This window comes from Dipodomys ordii, unplaced genomic scaffold (genome assembly GCF_000151885.1).
Source record: "Dipodomys ordii isolate 6190 unplaced genomic scaffold, Dord_2.0 Scaffold48, whole genome shotgun sequence".
Lineage (NCBI taxonomy): Eukaryota > Metazoa > Chordata > Mammalia > Rodentia > Heteromyidae > Dipodomys > Dipodomys ordii.
Window position 1 is genome coordinate 2,068,041 of NW_012267264.1, and position 19,967 is coordinate 2,088,007.

General features: G+C 39.9%; 1 protein-coding gene across 3 annotated transcripts in view; it reads left to right on the plus strand.

Annotated features, from left to right (window-relative positions):
• The first annotated feature begins 294 nt into the window (after positions 1 to 294).
• Positions 295 to 19,967, plus strand: part of Grm8 (glutamate receptor, metabotropic 8) — a 703,494-nt gene continuing 683,821 nt past the window's right edge. For all 3 annotated transcript variants that reach the window (XM_013019942.1, XM_013019941.1, XM_013019943.1), the window contains exon 1: positions 295 to 1,118. In XM_013019942.1, coding sequence (XP_012875396.1) covers positions 609 to 1,118 — 510 coding nt within the window. In that variant the 5' untranslated portion in view covers positions 295 to 608. The remainder of the gene's footprint in view (positions 1,119 to 19,967) is intronic.

Genomic DNA, 19,967 nt, shown 5'->3' on the forward strand with positions numbered 1-19,967 from the left:
ACTTTCATGGAAATAGGATTTATTAAAATTAAATGATGAGCAAAAACACTTTTCGGCTTGGAAGAATCAACTTGGTTGCGACTATTTGCCTGTTTCTCTTGCTCTGCAAGTATCATCCTTCTCCCTGGGCTAGCTGCAGAGCCACCAGGTGTTCAGAATCACAGGGGGACAAAAGAGTTTCTTACTGAATGGAGGGAGAGAAAAATAAATGTATGTAGACAAGGCTTAAACATGTAAAAAGTACAGCCTCACTGAACAGAATCCCCTCTTTTTCCTTTCTACTTATTTCCCAGGAGTAAGTCGGCTACAGGGCTGACTGCAAGGACGTGAAACTTTGGACCTCATCCCTATATCAGAAGCTCAGATGCTCGTCTCATTTTTGCATCATTCCAGACAAGCCGACTTTATATGGGAATAAAATTGCACCTTAAAGGTCGGATGGAAATTCACTGTGACATTCAAATCCAGACAACTTGCTGAAATCCACAGAGCCTTTCCCCCATGGGCCCTGATGGTAGCCTCCAGAAGGTGCGGCCTCAGGTGGTCCCCCTTCTTCTGGGCCAAGAATAAACTTTGGGTCTTGGATTGCGACACCCACAGTGGAGAAGATGGCATGCGAGGGAAAGCGCTCAGCCTCTTGCTCTTGTTTCTTCCTCTTGACCGCCAAGTTCTACTGGATCCTCACCATGATGCAGAGAACTCACAGCCAGGAATATGCCCATTCGATCCGAGTGGATGGGGACATCATTTTGGGGGGTCTCTTCCCTGTCCATGCCAAGGGAGAGAGAGGGGTGCCTTGTGGGGAGCTGAAGAAGGAAAAGGGGATCCACAGATTGGAGGCCATGCTTTATGCCATCGACCAGATTAACAAGGACCCCGATCTCCTCTCCAATATCACTCTGGGTGTCCGGATCCTTGACACGTGTTCCAGAGACACCTACGCTTTGGAGCAGTCGCTAACCTTCGTGCAGGCATTGATAGAGAAAGATGCTTCCGACGTGAAATGTGCGAATGGAGACCCACCCATATTCACCAAGCCCGACAAGATTTCCGGAGTCATAGGTGCTGCAGCAAGCTCCGTGTCCATCATGGTTGCTAATATTTTAAGACTTTTTAAGGTAGGTAAAGACATTGTTTTGTGACCACTGTGAAAGGTTGCACCTGTGAAGTGGTTGCAACTGCAGGTGCAGGCGTAAAGAAGAAAGGGAAGTCAGGTGCTGGTGGCTCATGTTTGTAATCTTAGCTACTCAAGAGGCTGGGATGTGAGGATTTCAGTTCTAATCCATCCCGGGGAGACAAAGTCAGCGAGACTCTTCATTCCAATTAACCAGCAAAAAACCCTGAAGTGGAGGTGTGGCTCAACTGGTAGAGTGCCACCCTTGAGTGAAAGAGCTAAGCAGGAGTACAAAGCCCCGAGTTTAAGCCCCAGTATAGGCACAAAAAAAAAAAAAGAAGAAGAAGAAAAGACAGGTCCTGATATATGGGATTCTGTGCCTGGATTTCTACATTTCTATTATTTATGATTAACTGGATTGATTAATTATGACTGTGTTCTCCCAAAGAGAAAGAGAGAGAAATGTGGTAAATTCTATGACATTGTGGGTCCTTACCATCTTAGGATTTCCTCCGTAGTGAGGCTCATTTTAAATCAAAGCAGGAATTAAAACAAATTTTAGAGAATAATGAGCCCTTAGCACATTTATCATCCAAAGCATTTCTTTGCTATTTGAGGTACGTATGAGATAATTTACTTGGTGAAACTTCTTCAAGGTGGGATGCTCTGTTATGACAAAAGTTCCTGTGTGAAAAAACAGTATTTATTACTAATCTGTAGATAGGAGTGACACTCTAGGAGATAAGATGCCCATAAAATTGTCAGGCTTATTATATCTACAATAGAATAGAACCTCATTAATTCAGACTACTCTGATGCAGACTTGGAATAATTATATATAATTCTTAGTCAGTTAATAGTTCAAATTCAGCAGGACAAATCATGACATTTTGATTTACAATTAATGATCTATTACCTAAACACTGCATTTATGTACTGAATATATTGCTGATACAAAGTAATTTATGATAAAAACATTTTGAATATATAGTGCCATCTTACCATCTTAGAAATAAAGTTATTAAAATTCACCATTTTCATCTTATTTGTTAATTTCATTATGTAGTCTTTTGTAGTAGACATATATATATATACATATATATGTATATATATATACATATATATATGTATATATATATATATGTTGGAAGTACTTTCCACTCTGATTTCTTACTCAGGAGACTTGACTCTTCCCACTTAACCTGAATTAATGAGGCTTCATTTTATATTGTGGAAAAACCACTCCTATGCATGTGAAATTTAAAGCTGGGCTGATGACAGGGATGGTGACAGAAAATGAACAAAGAAATGGAACATTTCACAAAAATGATGAAAGGAATTGAATCAAAGGCTTTCTGGTTATGAAGCTATCTAGGGGCCTGTCTAGTTTGGTCCACACCTGACGCTGGAATTCTATCTACAACATCCCCTGAGAGGCTATGCAGCCTCTGTGAGTTTTCTTCACATAGACTAGAGGACACTAAGATGCAGTTTAATGGACATTTTCAGATTGATGAAATTTCCTCAAATGAGGAGGCTGCTGACCACAAGCTCTCCTTGTCTAAGGCATTCTTGAGAGGAACAAACAGGCCCCAGAGAGCACAAGAGACATTTGAGCAGGGCATTAGAAGAGTCTCCTGGCAAGGAGGAGACTACAAGACAAGAACAGGAAGCCAAAGTTGCTCTCATTCTCTGTCTCCAGAAACCTTAGAAATGGCTGTAAATAAGGCAGTTGTAAATAATTTTTTTCAGGCTAGCTGCCTCCTTGCCTAGAGATGAGAGACAGAACCATGATGCTCCCCTCTCCTGGGATCCAGGATTGCTCCCAGGAGTCTGGATTCTGTGTCACATGATATTCTCTGCTTTGGAATGGTGTCTGGCCCAGAGTTATGACATCCCTAATTCTTCTCTCCTCTCTGGTTTAATCTTCCTCCTCACTTGCTCCAAAGATCAGAAACACCTACATTTAGAAAAGGGAACATTCATGAGGACTTTTTTTTCCCCTCTGTGACTCTCCCCTTCTGTGCTAATTTCATCATGCCTAGGGATTCCTGTATGACTCCATCTCCTTTCTGTAGCCAGATGCCCGTCTAAATGTAGGCAAGGACTTGCAGATTGAGGTAGAAGGTACTTATCTGAGGTTCTCAGAGCTTGTTTGCCTTAATTTTTGCCCCAGTTTATTAACAGGATGATGATAATAATTGTATCAGGTTAGACTGTTGAGTGTTTTCTTTGTTGTTCTTTTTTGTTTGTTTGTTTTTGATGCCAGTCCTGGAGCTTGAGCTCAGGGCCTGGGCACTCTCCTTAGCTTTTGAGCATAAGGCTAGCACTCTATTGCTTGAACCACAGCCCCACTTTCAGTTCTTTTGGTGGTTAATTTGATGTAAGAGCATCATGGATTTTCCTTCTGGGACTGGCTTTGAACCACAGTCCTCAGATATTAGCCTCCTGAGTATCTAGGATTATAGGCCTAAACCATTGGTACCCAGCCTATTAAGTGTTCTTAATCCAGAGAAATTGCAGGTGAAGTAGCATGTCAAAACTTGGCTGTATCTTTTGGCTCTTTGGGCTGCTGAACGAAACTTCAAGCCATCTGAAGGCCAGAGGGGAGACATGTTTTACATAAGCTGGATCTGGCTACTTGGCTAACTTACTGGTGGGTTCTCAGATTCTCTTGGATAATTCAGGAGGGACTCCATGTGACCTGGTAAGAGAAATACTATTGCTCATCTGGGCAGAGTCAGTGCTCTGGGCACTTTAGCCAGGAGGGGGCGTTGGCTATGGTAGTTGATGCATAACTAACTATATCATCAGTATCCGCACGTGTGTGCATGCACACACACACACACACACACAGACACACACAGAGTCAGCATTGAACTGAAACCTATTTATTCACCAAGTTTCTGCATTTGAGAAATTAATCTTATTCAAACATCAGCCTGTGAGGGGTGTAGGTGCTCAGCCCATGTTCTAGCTGAACCTGGAATCACATGAATGTGAATTAGTTAATTGTAATTTAGCATTATGCTGCTTTAATTTACTTTGATGATTTGCGTGTGACCTCTGGCTAGCACTCCATAGTGATTTTAATTATGAAGCAATGATGGTTGCTCTTGGGATAGATATAATGGCTGTTTAAACTCATATATTAGGACAAATATGAAGCATTAGAATACTTAAGGAATGACTAACAAATTAATGCATTAGAGATTGGGATACAGCTTCTTTTTGAACAATACTCTTCTTAAGTCAAATGCTGTGACTTGAAGGAAAGTCAATTTTAGGACAGTTTACAGCTCTTCCAGGACAGCCTAAGACCTACTGAATCTACAAAGCTACACAGAAATCAGAGTATTGCCACTTATTCCTGGATTAATGGGGTTAAAGAAGGTAGAACCTTTTGGTTCGAAGCTGTACAAACAATTAACCTTGATCCCAGGGGTCTAACCAAGATCTCAATTTATGAATTTTCTCTCCTGCTCAGCAACAAATATGAATTGAGGTTTTAAGACTGTGGCTAGAACCTGTTTTAAAGATTTTTATAGAAAATATCTGGACTGAAAGAGGAAATCTATTCCAAATACCTCAGTTTTCTTTATGGGAAATGTTGGTAAAGTCCTGTTTATATCCACAGGTACTTTCTAGACTAAACTGTGTCGATGACACAGGACTCCAGGCATCCTTGGCCTCCTGTATCTTCAGTCTTGGGCCACCTTTGTTTGGCAGTCTGCCTTCTTCTAGTTAAAGCCTAGTACAAAGGACCAGTATATTATCTGTCATCTGCACATTGGTCTATGTTTAAGACAGAGGAGGGTTTTATTTGCAGCAGGATCAAATGGAATGAAATGATTTGTCTCTGTAAGAAGATTCCTGCCTCAGTGGGGGGCGGGGAAGTAGAGGGGAGCTTTCCTATGGGACTGCCTTCTTTGCCTGGAGCACAGGTGATTTGGCTCATCTTGTATACAGAGAAGCCATGTGGTTCCACTTTTCTTTCTCTTCTCACTAAAGCTCAGAAGCAAATGAACAAAATCGGCCCATTTTACTTGAGGGTTGGACATGGGACTGGAGCCAGATACTTCCTAGGAGCAGGAAAGGTGTGGCTTGGGCCCACAGGATACTGGATGTTCCCCTGTACCAACAGTCCTCACCCCAAGGAGTGTGGGCCTCTGCTACCTTCTCCTCTTCCTCTCTATCTGCTTCCTGAGATGCATATTAGATGATCAAAGTCGCCTGGGAGGGTTTTCAAGGGGCAGGACACAGTGAGCAAGGAGTGTTCCCCCTCACTCCCTTCCCCCTCACAGAGAGGTGTGGGGGGTGACTCATATATCCCTCAGGTGTGTTAACAGTAGAGCTACACTTGAGAGTGCCGAAACAAGACTAATGATCTGAACAGTGTAGCACCAGTATTAAACTATAACACATGCACACATGCACACACACATGAACATACACATAGGCTGACGTGAAGCAGAACTGTCATCTAGATGATGGTCTGGTAGCCCCTATAGTAAGTTAATGGCTTTAGTTACAGTAGCACCAATTTGGGCAGTGTGATATGTTAGGCCCAGAATAATTCCATGGAAACAAAAGTACAAATGACAATTCAGGGCTCCCTGAACATTACTAAATCTGGTGAAGAGAGGTGCCTAGCTTTCAGAGATGGTATAGCTAAAAAACAAAAATAAAATTAAAACAACCACCATGAAGAGTCTTGATTGTGAAGCCCAGAAATTAAATTTGCTTATGTTTTATAAAGAAGCCTTTCCCACTCTTTCCTAGAGCATTTCTAGCCCTTACCTTTAAATTAGAGCAAATCGATTCCTCAAACCACTAATCAGATAGCTTAAGTTGAGCAAAGATTGATCATTTCAAGTTAAAAATAGCACACTGATGCTGGAGGTAACTCACATTAATGTCCACAAAGATTCATTGGGTTATAAGGGAACAGTGTCAGATATAATTTCTCTCTCTTCTGTGTTACTAGTTAACTTTATTCGATTGTTAATTTTGTACTCTTGACAGATAGGGGTTAGATAGCCAGTAGTCTATCCTGTGAAAGCCATCAACTAAGACTTTCCCATAGAAATCTATGGGAGGGTTAATTGATCCCCATGTGGGGCTGTGCTGCTTTTAAATGACTAAAATTGATCTTTAAGTTAAGTAAATGAAATATGGAGAAGTGTCCTGTTCCCCTGGAAGTCTTTGCTTATTTTACAATGTTTACAAAGAAGTATTTTCTTCCAACAGACTCTTCCAGTTGTAGCCACCATTACAGGCAAATGCTCATTGCATACAATAGGTTTTATCAGCAGTAAAATCTGCCATATCCAAGCTCCTATAGTTGGATAGATAAATAAAATGAACCCACTCAATAGACTTTGTAGAAGGGAACATTTCATGTAAATCTTACAAGATCACCAAAAGATAATGGGAATCTGAGAGATTTAATTCTTTGATACTGTAGCAACCTTTAATTCTCTTTTACAGTGGCTGAAAGCTGTAGCACTGGGTGTGAATGGGCACTGCCCATGAGCCCCCACAGCCAACAAGATAATATAAAAATGTAGACTTAGTAATATATCTCTCCTTAAAACCCTTTAATGGTTACCATTTTCCCCAGGACAGAGGTCTGCCTTTACTTTGCAATGTCTTTTCTCACTTTTCTTGACTAGTTTTTGTTTCATATCACAACAAAGCAGCAATGCACGTCTTCCTCTTAACATTTATCTCACACGATTGTACTTGTTTACTTGTCTGTTGCTCCCACTAGACCATAAGCAATGTAAGGGCAGGAAGCATATCTCACTAGTGGCTGTGACTAGACCTGTCTGGGAATCTAGTGAATATTAAAAATACATATGCATAAATGATCAACCATATCTCTGTACTTCCTCATTCCTCCTAATCTCAAATATTAGAAGTAATATCTGGATAGATAGAACATAAATAGAATTTTATTTCACTTTTTTATGCTTTTGAAGAAAAAGGAACAGAATGAGTAGTCAAGGGAGAAAGAAGGAAATACTGAATATTTTGAGAGTTCCTATTTTCACGTGCTTCCTCATTTTCCTGTGTATTCACATTTTCTCTAAATAGAGTTCTAAAATTAAGAATTAAATAGGTAGAATACATAAGTATGTTGAATACCAGCTCCTGCAAATATATTTCCTGCAAATATATCCGCCGACTCAGATAAAAAGGGCAAGGAATCTTTTATTAGCCACGCAGCAACTATACCCCACTGAACTATACCCCACTCATCGGATGATGAAGCATAGTGATCAAGCTCTCTCACAGCATGGCTTATACAGGAAAAAGGCCACATGCAGGTGGCAGTATATGTGACAAAAACAGTCAATAATTACAAATTGCAATTTTCCAGGGTTTGCTGATGTTTACCAAAATACATCCCAAGCTTCCTATTCACAAAAAACACATTTCAAACACATTTCACACATCCTAGACAAAATACATTTCAAACACATTTCACATATCCTAGACAAAATACGTTTCAAACACATTATCCTAGACTTCTTGTTTACTAAGTCTAAGGCCAAACCACCTTCTAGTTGCTGGGCTTTTCCTGAATTCTGCTGCTATTTACCACATTTTAGTAAGTTGATGTTTAACTTGTTTAACCTGGAGTTTCTCTCTACAAAGAGGGTCTGCCTTAAATGCTTTGTCCTATTTTGAATACTCAACAATTTTGTTCTGACTCTGATATTGCATTTTTCAAGTATGCTTTCATTTTGAAAGTTTTTTTTAAACTTAAGTTCCTGGTATATCAACAAACTTTCATATATACACATGCTTCTATTAATAGATATGAGTCTTATAATTTTCTTTTTTACTTGGCAATGCATCTGGAAGAGATTTCCATGTTGGTTTATACAGGTGTACATCAGTAATTCTCAGCCCTGTCTGCAGGTTACCATATGTGGCTAACTATAAATGTAGAGGTGTTCAAACTCTATCCTAAACAAATGAAATTGGGTGGAATCTTGCCTTGCTATATATTTGAAAGCATTGCCAGATGATTATGTTATTTGTCCAGGATTGATTACTATAGGACTATTTCTTTGTTTTAGGGCTGCTTGTTTTTTTAATTAGAGAGACTATAATTTTAGAGAATTAATGAACAATACTCCTTTTGATTTCTTAGGATGCTTTATTATTTGAAAAAAAAACCTGTTGTAACAGTACTAGAGATTAATTCAAACAGTGTTAGTTCTAGAGTGAATTTTGGTATTGTGGAACCTTCTTTTTCAGACCCACAAAGGAGCTCTATTAATGAATAACCCCAAGCATCTTGCTCTAATTTGGTTCATTTGACCTAAGCATGAATACATCACAGATGATTGCTCTTTACAACACATAGTAATATAGGGTCAGTGTTGTGATCATGTGCTCAGACTGTGAAAGGAACATCTTGACTCTTGTTGGATAGAAACGATTTTCTTTCTTTTTGGTACTGGGGTTTGAATTCAGAGCCCTGTGCTTGCTAAGCAAGTGCTCTCCCCCTTGAGCCACACTTCTAGCTGGATGGAAGATTTTAAACTTCTTGGTGAATTAACTTTCCTACTTACCTTTTCTGTAGCCTCAAATGATTTGGAGTTTCACTACAGTATTCTGAAGACATCTTAACTGCTTACTTAGTGATTAATGTTTATCTTTTGGGTATTTTAAATGAGGTTGTTTAAAAAAATCGTGAAAGAGCTTTCAAAGAGCGTGGCTGGGAATTGGCTGCAATATATTTTTTGCTTAAGAAGTTGTCAGTAAACCTGTCTGGGACAACTCAGAGCAGGGTTAAATAAATAAATAAATAAATGCACTAGGAAAGTAATGTATTGTTTCTATTCACTTCCCCTAAAGATTGTTCATTAAAGAACTTTTATAGACTACTTTTTAGAGCAATCTTTTTTCCCTTCCTTCCTTCCTTCCTTCCCTCCCTTCTTCCTTCCTTTCCTCCCTTCCTCTTTCCCTCCCTCCCTCATTCTTTCTTTCCTCCCTCCCTCCCTCCCTTCCTTCCTTCCTTCCTTCCTTCCTTCCTTCCTTCCTTCCTTCCTCCCTTCCTCCCTCCCTCCCTTCCTCCCTTCCTTCCTTCTTTCCTTCCTTCCTTCCTCCCTTCCTCCCTCCCTCCCTTCCTTCTTTCCTTCCTTCCTTCCTTCCTTCCTTTCTTCCTTTCTGCTTGCCTGCCTGCCTTTCCCTCTCCCTCCCTCTCTCTCTTAATTATTTTTTCAGCCAATAGCTCTGCCTTCCGAGGGAGACTGAAACTCTAAAGGCTGTCTTGTAGCTTTAGTTCAGTAGCTCTCAAACATTGAACCATGGATTGCTAAGCCCATCTTTTAGAGTTTCTGATCCAGGGTGGGTCTGTGAACTGGCATTTCTTTCTTATGGTTTCTAGTTGATGCTGATGCTGCTGTTTTGCAGACCATGCTTTGAAAACCAGCTCCCTACAAATTGTTTTGCTGGCTGACTTAGCAAGGCAAAGGATACAAAACACAAATGAGATTTAACAATGTTCTGTCTGACAGCAACCTATTTTCTTTTGACTCATACCTGGTTAGACTTGTGCTCATTCTGGTTATAATCACAGCAGCTGCTGCGTGAATCTATTTTTAATTGTGTGCTGCTTTGGAAGTTGTGTTCTTTACTAAATAATGCATAACTCAGGTCTCATGATCAGTGTAACAGTCACTTGAACACAGTTCCTAAAGCAGGGTCAACCTAAATTGCCACACTTACTCATTTTTTTTTTAAAACTACTGAGACTCTACAGCAAACTGATTTAAGAAACTTAGACTGTATGATACACATTAACTGGAAGCTGAGGACAGTAAGAGACAAAAGAGGCAATGGTTTGTCTCAGCTCCCAGCAATTTGTCTTCAGAAACCATGACAGCAACCTCTTGATTTCCATTATGCAATGAGATTGCAAATAACATCCACGACAGTGTTAATCAATGGAGGGTCATAGGAGTCCCTTCTCTCCCCACAGTGGGGAAGGGGCCCATTACTCATTTAATTGATATAACATGCTTACTAGCAAGGGAGATATACCTCTTTTAGCTATAATTAGGAACCTTGGCTATCCATGAACATGCTTACTAACAGAAAATGAACAAATAATTTTTTGTATCTTTTACATTGGTAAAGGAGTCTAGGTATAGTATCGTCCTCAGCCATCTTTATCCATTTCCAAAATGATCTCACTCTGAAACTTTCCTGTATGCAGCCCAAGAAACCAATGGGCATTCTCAACATGGATTGTAAGTCTCCCTTCAAGGCTCTTACAGGCTTCCCAATGTAGAGAGGCTGGTTTCCCAGGTCTCCTGTAGTAATCCACTGGACTCACTTGTCAGCCCCAGATATAAAGAAGTCATGGATCTGTTTCTCTGCATCCTCCATAGTCCTAGTATCACAGGACATGTGTAGATGCTCATATGTTCATTAATATCTTTCTCTTGTTTCCCTTCACATAGAATGAGAGTAAATTCTAGCTCTGGTTAGTGCTTGCCACTATTCATTACTTTTTAAATATCTACATGGTGCCACTTCTTTTTATTAGCATCCTCAGAGCATTTGTGTTTGTTGTCTACAGAACAAATGTCATATCCTGCATATACAGATTTGTTAGAAACCTGTGGTTTATAAGATATTATCTTTGTTATCATAATAGGCTGTCAATTTAAAACTTTATAATAACTTTGTAATAACTTATCTAGTGAGGCTGATATGTCTTTTAAACAGAGGAAACAGATGAAAATAAATTCTTTATATTTATTAATGGTGTGGTCTTAGATCTCTCTAAATCTAGCTTTCTTAATTGTGGATAATTGTAGATAATTATAGTGTATCCTTTGTAGTGTGTGTGTGTGTGTGTGTGTGTGTGTGTGTGTGTGTGTGTGCATGTGCACCAGTCCCGGAGCTTGAACTCAGGACCTGGTCACTATCTATGAGCTTTTTTGTGCAAAGCTAGTGCTCTACCATTTGAACCACAGCTCTACTTTGGCTTTCTGCTGGTTAATTGGAGATAAGAATCTTATGGGCTTTCCAATGTGTGAGCCACCAGCACCTGGCTTGTAAGTTTTCTAATGAAGGCTAATAAGAAAATGTAGAGTCCTAAGCAAATCCATGGCATATAATAATGGCCACACATGTTTATTATGTTTCTATGTGGAAGAGGAAGGCATTTATGATGAATTGTACTTCTGTAAATGCAGTCATGGTAGAATGGTGTTGAGGTGTATTTGCTGGTTAAGAAACGGAGCAAAATGATAGGCTGAAGAGGGTTCTGGCATCAAGCAAGGCTATTTTGTTTTCTTGAAAGCCAAACTTGAGACTGGACCTTACCAACTCCAGGTTCCAACCAGGTGAGCTGAGAAAATTGTGTTCTGCTATTCTTTCCAAGTTTATGGGTGATGTTCTAAGAGTCACTTTTATATAAAAACAGCCAATCAGGGGCTGGAAGTGGTGGCCATGCCTATTATTTCCAATACCCAATGAGCAGAGATTGGGAGAATCACAGTTAATAGAAGAGGCCAGCCAAGGCAAAAAGTTAGTGAGACCTCATCTCAATAATACAAGCCAGGTGTGGTGGTATATGCTTGTGGCCCCAAGCTATGTAGGAGGTCTTAAGAGAATGTGGGTTATATTGACCTGGATGTAGGGAACCATGAGACCTTCGCTTGAAAAATAAATAAAAATGGTCTAGGGTGGGTGTAATGACTCTTGTCTAGCAAGTATAGGTCTCTGAATTGGATAAAACAATTATTTAGGTAATATTCAATCAGTTAACCAATAGGTATTACCTCTATACCATAGGTATCTGTGTTTGACCCTGAAACAGATGAACAGATGGTATGAAAGAAGCAGACAATCATGAGCTGTCAAGTTGCTTAGAATTGAATACAGTGGGGGGGGGTGAGGAGAAATCATTAACATAAAACAGTAATGAATGATACAAAATGATGTCATAAGAGCTACAGAAATGAGAAACCCTTTTGAGTTTTAGACGAAAGGCTGACTTTGTCTCAGGAAGCTAATTTTATCAATTAGTACTGTACTTGGCTGGGGATGCTATAATAGAATACTATAGACTGTGTGACTTAAAACAACACTTATTTCTCCTAGTTCTAGAGGCAGGAAGCGTGAGATCAGGGATCTGTATAGTTGGTTCTGTGTACTGCCTCTATTTTACCACATGATCACAGATCTCAGTAGGCAAAAATTTTTGTAAGTCTTGAGTAACTTGGAAATAGATTCTTAATTACAAATGGCCCAAATGATTACTTTTCTTCTTAATGCTTCACCTTGTAATTTCCGTTTATTGTTTATTGGAATGAGGGGAGTGTTTTGTTGTTTTGGAAACCATAGGAATGGAATTTTAAGTCCTTGAATTCCGCTGTTGGCTGCCCTGCCCTGACTCAGCTTGAGGTAGGAAGTCCCTGGATATATTTATATATATATTCCTCCATTTCATTTATATTCATGCAGCTTAGACATCTAATGAATTTGGTTGGTGTATAAATTAATATTTACAGGTAAAACCTCATTGAAAATAAAGTAGATTAAGTGGAGAATATTTTTTTTCCCACAGCTTCCTTTTCTAACAAAAATGAAATATCAAGTGCCACTCCTTTGCTGAATGCCGTATCTTTGAGTTCCATGCTGAAGTGAGCTGGGACTTTCTTGGGGGTGTTTGGGGCCAGGGTCTTCACGTGAAGCAGGGTGGGTTTAACATTTGGGGGCAAGGTTGAGAGTTTAAGATTTAAGTTTATTGAACCTTTAAGTATCTTTCTGAGCTATAGGGAACAAAAACAAAAACCTGTACTTTTGGACTGTAATTACAGTTGAATTTAAGCTTCTACCGATCAGCATTAGGCATAGCACAAGATAACTTTTTTTTCCTTCCGAACATGTTAAATCAATGATCTAAAATACAATGGGGGTACAGATGTATGAATAAATATTTTGCTAACACCTTATTTTTTTAAATCATGATTTAAAAAACTAGTTCTAATAAAGTGATATAAGTTTAGGTTTTAAAGTAAAATAAATATAAACCCTATAAATAACTCTTATATCTACAAAATGGGAAGTACCCATAAAGAATCTATGCTCAGTTAGACAAAAATTCTCACATTTGCAATTGTGCTTTGTTTCCAACAACTCAAAATTAAATTCAGTAGAACTTTATGATTTTTAAATTGCATGGATTATATCCATAGTGGCCTATGGATTTTTAAGGTTCTTTTAGGAAGCTTGACACATGACAAGATTTTTTAAAAGTACCATTTTTCCCCTTGTTCTCAAGTAGTTACAATCATGGAGTCTTACATTTGAGAAGGATTTTTGAGGCCTTCCATTCAAAGCAAAGCCTTTTCAGTAATGATCCTTAATAGGGAGTAGTAGGTGGATGGGATCCTTTGGAATAAACAAAACTTTTCACTCACTCCCCAGTCTTCTGAAGCATCTCCTTGTCTTCAGGTAACTGTTCAGATAGCTGAAGGTTCCTTTTCTTTCTGGGCATTGAGTTCTATAGGAATGACTATTTATGGACACTGTGCTAAACACCTAATATGCTGAATCTTATGTGATCGTCATTGCAGTTTTCAGGCATGTATGGTTATCACAAGAGGAAATAAAGATTGCCTAAGTTTTACCTTGAACATTTATGGCCAAACTGTTTTCAAACCCAGGTTGGATGGACTCAAAAGCTTATGGTTTTGCTGGGTACTGGTGGCTCATGGTTGTAATCCTAGCTACTTAGGAGGATGAGATTTGAGGATCATGGTTTGAAGCCAGCCTGGGCAGGAAAATCCATGAGACTCTTATGTCCAAGTAAACATAAGAAAATTGGAAGTGGAGAAGTGGAGCTCAAAGCAGTTGAGTGCTAACCTTGAATACAAAAGCTCAAGGATAGTATCCAAGACCTGACTTCAAGCCCCATGATGGATCAAAAAAAGAGAAGAAAAAGTTTATGGTTTTAATCATTAATCATTGCTTGTCCACTATTCAGATGGTATATTTTATTTTCACATTTTCTGTTGGTGTCCTTTGTATTTTTTTTTAGGGTGCCACTATTGGAGCTTAGCTTTTTCACTAAGACTGGCACTCTATCACTTGAGCCTCATGATCACGTCTGGCTTTTTGCTGCTTAATTGGAGATGAGAGTCTCACAGATTTGTCTGACTAGCCAGGCTTCAAATCATGATCCACAGATCTCAGCCTTCTGAGTAGCTAGGATTATAGGTTTGAGTCATCAATGCCTAGGCTTGATGTCCTTTCCTGGCCTGTATTCCTATTGTTAGTTTAACCCTATTCTCAGTTAAATCCATTCTCCCCTACATCCCCCCATGTCAGTCTAACTTTGAAGTTCAGCCCTCTGTGCAGAATACTCCGCTCTGTAAGCCTCATATTCTCCGTGTGTGGGCGGTCAGAACGACAGGTGGGCTGATCAGCACACATGTGGTAGACAGTGGTCTTCAGTCAAGCTGGGATCTGACTGTTCATGATGACCACGTGTACCAGCCTACCTGATGGGGTGGCCACAACGGCTCCCAGGGAAATGGTGGGAAACTTGTATTCCTTTGGCAATGTGGAGGGCAGCTTCCTATTGAGCCAGATGTTTTCTGAGGACACTGGTTGGAAAGAGTTTGTATTATTACAGATGGCCAAAGCGGTCTGTGTATCAGGAAGTTTTTCATGAAAGGACAATTATATCCAAAATTCTTTCTTGATCCCGATGGCAGGATGCGGTGAAATTACTTGACTTGTGGAAAACATTGAAAATACCAAGACAAACACATGTGGTTTGTGCCTACACTGTTCCCAAACTAAAATATTCCACATGACTGCATTTTCTCAACACACAAGATCAAGTTCTAGAGCAAATGGAGATGGTAAAAGGAGCCTATTCATATGAAACTTCCTTCATTTACTTTTTTTTTCTTTTTTTTTGTGCTGTTTCTGGTCTTGAACTTAGGCTTGGGCTTTTTGTGCTCAAAGCTAGTGCTCTGCCACTTGACAAACAGCTTCACTTCTGGGTTTGTTTTGGTGGTTAATTAAAAATAAGAGTGTCACAGACTTTCCTTCCTGTGCTGGCTTTCAAACTGTGATCCTCAGATTTCAGCCTCTTGAGTAACTAGGGTTACAGGCATGAGCCACCAGCACGTGGCTCATGTACTCCTCCTTTCTGTTAGAGATTAGTCTAGAATGCACTGAGAATGTATCAGGACCAGGGTTATATGATGTTATGTCAGGAAAACTAGCCATTCATGTTGACATCTGTGGGGAAAGACCACGAATTTTAGCCCTGTCTCATATGCCTTAGCAAAGGAAGAGCCACTTTTTAAAAAAGGTAGACTGGGTCATCAGACCACGAATCGATGGCTTCTCTCAGACCAGGAGCTTACCAATAGTGTTGCTGTTTTTTTTTTTTTTTTACTATCATACTGTGCTTCCATCCTTTCTCTGTTAACCTGTCTTGGCTCTCCTATCCGAAGGTTCTTTAAGTTACAATATGTTTGGTTATAGCTTTACTTTGAAAATACTTTTGATCTTCATAGAATTTCTCCAGGTTTTCCCATCAGATAAAAACAGCTTTTTATACCTTTTGTTTCCATGGTAATGGATTGCAGGACTGCTTTAGAAAACCACTAGTTTCATGAGCCAGTGAAAAGTCAGAGCATTATGGATTAATACAGTAAGTACCAACGCACCTGTACAAGGAGTGCCTGCCTGATAGAAGTATTTTAGAAGATGGTCATAAAGTGATCTGAGCATAGTTCTTTTCTTTCTTTCCCCTCCCCCTCTTTTGTTCTGCATTCAGTAGAATTTGGAAAGTGAATCCCACATTGCAGACGAATGACTTGGGAGCATTAGCATGACATTTAGTGTTCACTAATCAGCCCAAGGCAGAAAGAACAAAATTAACTTGTGTTAATTTTGAATTTAACAGTATCTAAGAAGCTATGGAACTCCATTTCTGAGTTTTGCAGAAGCCTCCTGAGTGCCATTTCTGTTCTTGGGAAGTCAGATATAGAGGAGAGACTTCCTCAAGCTATTTGCCTTTTGGTGGAAGGAAGATTATTTTCAAAATATAAGGGATATCTGCTTGGCAAATGTCTGCAAATACATTTGTTTGGGCTCCTGGATACAGATCAGAAGTCAATAGGAAAATCTATCAAGAGCAAATAGAGTAAAGACAAGACAAACACAAAAAGCAAAGATTTTTTTTTCTGTGGAGAGCAGTTTCTTTTTGTGTATATATTGGTCCTGGAGTTTGAACTCAGGGCCTGAATGTTGTCCTTGAGCTTTTTTTTCCCTCAAGGCTACCTCTCTAACACTTGATCCACAGCTCTACTTCTGTTTTTTTTTTTTTATTTGGGAGGGGTAGTTTATTGGAGGTAATTGTCACATGGACTTTCTTGCCCAGGTTGGCTTTGAGCTGTGATCCTCAGATCTCAGCTTCCTGAATAGCTAGAATTACAGGCATGAGCCACTGGTGCCCAGTTTGAGAACAAGTTTTGTAAAAAGTTTTAAGTTTCTGAGAATCTGGAAGGAAAAGAAGCAAGCAGTCTTTTTGTTCACCTTGATTTTGCACCCTACAACTCCTGTTCTTTGTTATATGTTTGGTATATTAGTGAGGAGAAGTGAGAGAGATAGAAAGAAGCTGAGAGAAGGAAAGAGGATGGGCGGTTAGAAAGGAAGCAGGGATGAGTGCTGAGCTAATTGTGCTTATTTGGGATGAGACAGTAAATTAAAGCCCTCTTTTTCCTAATATAGATTTCAATATTTTAAGTTATAAGTATCATTATGTTACCAGTGATTTTATGTTGACCTGATGAGAATTACATTGGAATGATGAATGACCTCTAATGTACAAATACCCTTGCTATTTCTTTTTTCAGTTGGTGCTGAAGACCAAACCCAATACCTTTTGCATGCTAGGCACAGGAGCTACCACTAAGCTACATTCCCAGCTCTTTTACTCTCCATTTATGTAAAGTCTAAACATTATAAACAACTGTAATAGAATATTTCAGAAGCATTCTTCCAGGAGACATACAGGTGAGAGTCCAGAAAAACAGAGGCAACAGCTTGCATAAAGTATCAATGTAGGACCTGGGGGAAGGGCAGGATTCCTACTTGCACAGAAAAATGTAACACTGTTACCTCGAATGCGATTTATTTCAGCACTTAACATTCCTTTTTCCTTTTAATACTTAGAAGAGCAGGAAAAAAGCCTATTCAAATATTCTTTCTGGCAAGGGAGGATCCAGGGAAGGAGGAAGGGCCTCTAAGGCTGAATGATGTTGAACCTGCGTCAGGGGTGCATGTGGGGACACTGCTCCAGATGGCGGCCTCTACCTAAGCTTCAGCAGACCTTTCCGAAAGCCATCTTCCTAGCACGTTTGCAGTAATACAGGTTGCACACAACGTGGGGCTTTCTGGCTTTTGTAATCAGAATGTAAATGAACCATCTACCGGTGGAGGGAGTATTCAACTGTGTTGCAGGTTACCTGGGGCTCAAGCCCTGTCAAGGAGCCCCTTTGGATGTGCTCACAGGCCAGCAGATGCCTTTGAGAAGAACACCAGCACAAGCATTAGTCAACCACTGTCATGACCAAGACAGCTTAAATGTACCCTCCAAAGAAGTAGCTAGATCCTGCTCCCCTGAGAAAAGAGCAGTCAGCTCTGGAGGCCCAGATGCCTCTTCCCCTCCCCCTTCAGTTTCTCCTGTGTATTTTTCCTGCTTCCTTGTGGATTATTTGAGCATGTCTTTATTGTGTAGAATTCCATTTTGATTGATCTATAGCGATTCAGAGTAGATCCCTTTATATATAGCATTTTTATGTACATACATACATAATTTATCACAGCTACTGGTGGTGTCATTTTGTTAGTCCCAGTAAAGTATAGAGGCTTTTCCCTTTTGCCCTTTCTCTTTGGTGATATGATTGTCTTAGACGTTTCCTTTGCACACTTTGGGAAGTACAGTAGAGAATATTAGGAGTTTTACTTTACCTATGGAATTCACAGACCTCAAGAAGAGAAGTAAAGTATGGTATTTACCCATAGTTTTGCTTTCTCTGGCTTTATTCTTCTTTCCTAGTGTTCTAAGTTTCTTTTCCCTTTTCCTTTCTGTGTAGATAACTCCCCTAGTCATTCATTTAGGGTAGGTATGTAGCAATAAGTTCTCATAGTTTTTATTTTTCACCTGAGAATATCATTCTTGAAGACTATGTTCTCTGGATATAGACTTCTAACACTTGGAAAAAAATGTATCATTTCCTCTGAGCCTCCTTGATTTTTTTTTTTGAGAAATCCTCTGTCATGGAAGTTTTTTCCTCCCTAGGGGGTAATGTATCATTTTTCTCTGGCTACTTTCAAGGCTTTGTTCTTTGTCTTTGTGACTGTGATATGTCTTGGCTTTGCTGGGTTGATGTGTTTGGTGTTCACTCAGATTCTTCACCTGCTTTCTGCTAACTTTGGAAAGTTTTGAACTATTATTTCTTTAAATAGTTTTTTTTTTTCAGTTCTACTTTCTTTCCTTCTCCTGTGGGAGTTTGCTGGCCTGAATTTTAGTTCTTCTCCTTTTTAAAAAAATAGTCTTACCTGCCTCTGAAATGCTGGTCATTTTCATTCCCAGACTAGTTAATCTTCATTGTTAAGTTTGGGAAATTTCTATTATTCTATACTGAAATTCTCCAGACTTTCCATTCTGCTGTGGAGGCATAACAATAATTCAATAGGATATATTCTAGTTCTAAAAGGTCTAGTTGGTACCATCATCAGCTTCTTTGCTGGCTTTCCATTACAGTGCTCACTTTCTGTGGTATTGCTTTGTTTCAAGAATGTTGACAGTAGCAACTTGACGTGGGTACCATGGGGGCTGTGTCGGGGCAGGGGTGACTTGTGATGGGCACCTCTGGAGATTGCCACCCCCTCTCTTGCTGGAAAGTGAAGTCCTCACTCTCACACCACCTACCTGCCTGGCATTGCCACAAGCGCAGTGGAAGAATGCCTACCCCCAAACTCAGGTGTTGGTGTTGAGACACCTTCACAGCCAAGCTCCCCACTGTGCCTTTGTCTGTGTGGGAGGGGTGTAGTCACAGTTTTGCTGTGGTTCTTGGATGGACTTGTGGGCTTGTTCTCTGGTAATTTTCTCCATTTCTAATTCTTTGGATATATCAAGTTGGCATTTTTTTGTTATTGTTGTTGTTGGTGGTGGTTTGTGGATTTTTTTTTCTATTCCAATTTGTATCCAGGTTGCTAGTTTCTCCAGGATAGATAAAGGCAATTTAACAAAAGGAATATATAGGGGAAAAAGGAAAATCCAGGACTCACTATTATGTTATTCCTTGATCTAAAGTCTTTAACTGGTGTACTCAATCTAGGCATTGTGTACAGTTTGTATTTATACTTACTGGGAAATTCAGGAGCAGCACATTACTACATCCACTGTCACAGTCCTTTTGGATTCTTATTTTTACCCATACCAGATGCTCTTTTTTTGGGGGAGGGTCTGGTCGTGGGCCTGAACTCTGGGCGCTGTCCCTCAGCTCTTCAGCTCAAGGCTAGCGCTCTACCACTTGAGCCACAGCGCCACTTTCAGTTTTTTTTCCTGCTTATGTGGTGCTGAGGAATCGAACCCAGGGCCTCATAAATGCAAGGAAAGCGCTCTACCACTGAGCCACCTTCCCAGCCCCCAGATTCTCTTTCTATTGCTTATTTTCTCCCCCCACTTTTTTTTTTTCGTTGGTCATGGGGCTTGAACTCTGGGCCTGGGCGCTGTCCCTCAGCTCTTCAGCTCAAGGCGAGCGCTCTACCACTTGAGCTACAG